Source organism: Aphis gossypii, chromosome 1 (genome assembly GCF_020184175.1).
Source record: "Aphis gossypii isolate Hap1 chromosome 1, ASM2018417v2, whole genome shotgun sequence".
Lineage (NCBI taxonomy): Eukaryota > Metazoa > Arthropoda > Insecta > Hemiptera > Aphididae > Aphis > Aphis gossypii.
Window position 1 is genome coordinate 70240165 of NC_065530.1, and position 4931 is coordinate 70245095.

At 29.5% G+C, this 4931-nt stretch overlaps 1 protein-coding gene across 1 annotated transcript; it reads left to right on the top strand.

Annotated features, from left to right (window-relative positions):
* Positions 1–1607: 1607 nt before the first annotated feature.
* Positions 1608–4931, top strand: LOC114125144 (ras-related protein Rab-43). The gene is made up of 5 exons (XM_027988661.2): positions 1608–2219; positions 2312–2396; positions 2461–2559; positions 3150–3307; positions 3364–4931. The coding sequence occupies exons 1-5, from the start codon at positions 1962–1964 to the stop codon at positions 3466–3468; spliced, it is 705 nt and encodes a 234-aa protein (XP_027844462.1). The 5' UTR covers positions 1608–1961; the 3' UTR covers positions 3469–4931.

The following is a 4931-nucleotide window of genomic DNA, read 5'->3' on the forward strand; positions in this document are numbered from 1 at the left end:
ATATATAGAGTAAAATAGGGAATAAATGTGTTAAATCCCCAATTTACCTTATTTTTATATATTAGTTTATCATAATTTATTTTTAAAATAAAAATTCATGTTTAGGTACAATATGATTTACCTACTGTGTGATTTTAGATTATTAATTTTCCATTAAGTTCTTGATATCAATAAAATAATTATATATGATAGAGTATTGAAAAAAAACATATTTACCGCTAATCGCGGGGTGATTTATAGTATTTTATATCAATATTTTACTGATCATTAGTTAAATAAAACTTATAAGTCTAAGTGCACACAAATTAAGATACACCTACCTATTAATATTGTGAACTAAAGCGTTTACAGGTCTGCAGATAAATGCAGGAATATAATACGTACATATTAATTTTTTATATAACGTAATCTGAGAGTAGTCAAATATTCATTACTCTCTTTCAAAAAATCTGATTAAGCTGAGCATGCCTATTGCCTACTGAGCAGGACCAGCTCAAGTGTTTCAACACACCTGGACAGACTTAAGTTTTGCCGCCCTTTACAATTTACATACTCCATATATATTTTTTTTTATCTATTATACAAAAATGTTAAATGCTACCCAAGGCGTGGCGCGTGGGCCTATGTCGCCTACCCTTTAAGCCGGGTCTGCTACTGAGACTTTTGTTATGGCCAAAAGTTGAATATTAGGCTGTGATTAGGCCGAAGTCTGGAAATTTCAAGATAGATAGTGATCAGAGAATGATAATGATGTAACCATGATTACAACGGTCAATCAGAATAGATTACGATAAAAGGCACACGATGGACGACCAGGACAGGTCACCTCTCAGATATCGATACCTAATAAATTAAAATCTAGATTGCTAATTTGATCGCATATTCTGGTGATATCTAGTTTATCATAATATAATAATAAACATAACTGTGAAAGAAGTAACCAGCGATACCGCCTTATCGAGTCAATGACCTCGTTACCTTTATTCGTTATTTGGTTTTAAAATGGATCACGAACATCGTAGACAATAATACCTATTATGATTAGGTATATTATTACGATAATACTATACAATAATAGCAATAAAATATATTAATATCTTTTGAAAGTTAAATATTTACTTACACGATGTACTATGTAGGGACCTAATCATTTAGGTACACTCCCATAGTACACGATTCCAATACATTCATAGATTATCGAAAATAAAAATTTTATGATACGTTAGAATATAACATTATTAACTTTTATAGTACAAAATTGTAGTCAATTCAATCAGTTTGGCAACGATGACGTAAATTAAGATCTACGCAATATAATAATAATATTAATACATTGAGTAGTACTACTATACTATGGTATTTATCTTATTATTTGTTCATGGTATTAATAATATTACAATAATCGACCTGTACAACAACAATAACAAAACACTTTCCCAGTCATCACCTTGGCCGCGGTACCAGAATATTGGAACAAGTGACGAGACCCTATCTATGACGTCGACCTGATATCGTTAACGCGGTTACGGTCACGGTGGGGTGGTCGTTGAACATATGTTTAGATAACAAAGACCAGAGATAACGACGGTGTTATTGTTATAGTAAATGATTTTCCCAGAGCTGCTGTGTGTACGCGTAAAGTTATTATTATAGTTATTAGTTCATATTGTAATGAACTGCCGAACGATATCAAATTATCAATCTGCCTTCGTCGTTCGTCGATTTAATGAATAATAATAAATAATTATATAATAATATTCATAACAATTCGTCATTTTTCGACAGTGCCATCGTCGAATTGAAATTTCCCGCCTCCGAAAACAGTTTACTTACGACGTTCGCGTACTGGAAAATTGGTGGACTCGTCGTCGGCCAGCTAGCTAGTCTCCGTGAGGTTATGCAACAGACGACCGACGTGTAATCCGTCTTCAACTGCTAAATAATCGATCGTGACCGTCACCATGTCTAAGACGTCCGGTTCGGCCGCGTCCGGCTCGTCATCATCGTCGTCTCAACAACAAACGTCTGGAGTCGCCGCTGTTCCGGCCGAAGACAATTTTGACTTTCTGTTCAAAATCGTACTTATCGGCGACTGTGGCACCGGCAAAACATGTGTCGTTCAGCGGTTCAAGAGTGGAACGTACGCCGAGAACCAGGGCAACACCATTGGTGTTGATTTTTCTATGAAAACCATCAAAATCGATGGCAAAAAAGTTAAGGTAATTTATTCGCTTCTCTTGTGACGCCGTGCATAGGTGTCAATAATAACAACAATTGCGTACGTTGTAGTTACTGTAGTTTCATGTTATAGCTTCAAATATGGGACACGGCCGGACACGAGAGGTTTCGTACAATCACACAGAGTTATTATCGTTCTGCTAATGGGGTCCTACTAGGTAAGTCTTATTGATATCACATTATAGTACCAATTTGTCATTAAAATATTATCATGTTTTACAGTGTACGACATTACAAAACGTGCTACTTTCTTGAATTTACAGAGATGGGTTGAAGAAGTACGTCGATATACTTCGTCTAATGTTTTACTTGTTTTGATTGGTAAATATTTATACTAAAATTCAGTTCTTATAGGTATAGTTAATTATACTTTTAAGTGGTATTTGATCATTTTTATCATAAGTAATTAACCACACAATATTCATTGCTACATTTATAATAGTATAGTAGCTATTTTAATATTGGTAGATACAAAATGTATTATATATAATTATTGAAAACAAAAGAAATAATAATAATACAAAATTGAGTTTACACACTTTCAATAGTATATTACCTACGTATTTATATTTTATCTTTAAAATTTAAACTTGCAATACTAATAATGTTGGTATAACTTGATAATGTCATCACATTACAAAAATAAGTTTACATCACTATGGTAAATTATTAATTTATAAAAACAATAATTAATGACGGCGAGTAACTCGCAGACAATATTTAATAAATTATTTATGATAGATTTGTCTTTGTGATCAATTGTCATTCGGTAAAATTATTGGAATTGATTGTTATGTGGTTAGTTATTTATGATCAATCAACTTATATTAGTCATATTTTTTGTAGATTTTCATAATTGTATTCAAATATCCTAACAATTAAGCTTCATTTTTTATTTTCAATCTATTTAGGTAACAAATGTGACCTGGAGGAGAACCGCCAGGTAGAGTTGTCTGAAGCAGACGCCATGTGTGAATACTTTCCAGAATTATTGTCTGTTCTGGAAACGTCAGCTAAGGAAAATAAAAATATTGAAGAAGCATTTGTCACAATTGCCTCTGAACTTAAAGTAAGTGTTATAATTTTATTGTTTGTCAACAGTCCATTCAATAAGAAATTTTATAGAGACGTCATGACCAAAGTGCTCATATTGAAGATGAACCTAATCCTGTCATCAACTTAAGTGAAGGCGAGAATGTTCAAAAATGTAAAGGCTGTACATTGTTATAATCTAACATTGCAACATGGTACAGTAGAACAAATCAATATTTGATCATTGTTATTCTAAAATCCGATGACGAACATGTATAATTAATTAATTATGCGTTCATAATCCTATGGTAACACACTTGTTTAATATGAAACATTTAAAGTTTTATTTAGATTGTATTTGAAAAAAAATTAATAAAATTATGAGGATAGAGATATACTATCCCAGAATTTTTGTACACGTTTATGATCCGCGTTAATACTGTATTTAATTTTATCTTTCGTAACTTGCAATAACTATTTATGTACTTGAACCTCACTTTGTTAATCATTCAATCATGTACTATAATATAATATTAAATAAGATTCTCAAATAGTTTTATGGGGGACCATATTTTTTTTTTCAAGTATCTCCCCACGTGGTCCACAAGTATATTTTACTGAAATTATTTTTATCAGTATAGAATATTATATTATAGAGTATCAATGAGATGGTTTTTATTAGCTGTTATCATATTTTACGATATTGTATACATGATATTATTCGACATTTATTGTATCCCTATTGATATTCTATAAATAGGTATATGTCCATATCGAGAATTTTAGAAATTTTTATTTTTCTTCTGTCTAATATCATTTCACAAGTGATGATTTGAGTTGATTTCATTTATTATATAACATGTTTTTTCTTCATAAATTTAGTTAAATACGTATATATATATTTGTGTGATAATTGATTATATGTGTATATATACATATAAGAGTATGCATACATTTGTGTAACATTATTACCATCTTTTATAAAAGCACCTCTAATAATATGGTGAAGGTATTTAAATATTATATAATTATTTTTTTTATTATTATTATGTGTAGTGAGAGTAGGGAAATATCAATTCTATTATAATATTATACTTAATACTAATAACTAGTCACGTGAAAAAATGTATGAAATATTTAATTGTAGCAGTTCCTTTCATTGGTTAACAATTGTTTATGATGATGATAATTTCCCCCTATAAAAAATTGTGATTTTTAATGTTTTATGTGAGATGTGTGGTGGAAAATTATATGTACTATATGTATCTAAAAGAAATTATTATTGTTTAACTTTTTCAACTTTATAGATGTTTTATTATAGGTATCTAGCTATTTTTAATTTTAAAATATTTATGTTTTTTTTTCTTAAGAATTATTTCAAATTTTTATTTTTATTATTTTATTTTTATTTTATTACTTTTTTTTTTTTACTTATGTCTATATCAGTTGTATACCTGTAATAATTATGTATGCTGTTATGTTTTACTTGTACGGAATTGATGGCTACCAATAATCATAATTTGGAGATCAAAAAACAGACTTCAAAATGGGGCTTGAGGTGGGAAATTACATAATATTTATAATAATTGTCTTTTTGCATTAATATTACAATATTTAATATATTGTATGACTAACAATAAAGTATTTTTTTTATTATTAAA

Coding starts and splice junctions, on each gene's coding strand:
- LOC114125144 (XM_027988661.2), top strand. CDS start 1,962: ATGTCTAAGACGTCCGGTTCGGCCGCGTCCGGCTCGTCATCATCGTCG. Junction 2,220..2,311: donor TCGATGGCAAAAAAGTTAAG/GTAATTTATTCG, acceptor TTCATGTTATAG/CTTCAAATATGGGACACGGC. Junction 2,560..3,149: donor TGTTTTACTTGTTTTGATTG/GTAAATATTTAT, acceptor CAATCTATTTAG/GTAACAAATGTGACCTGGAG.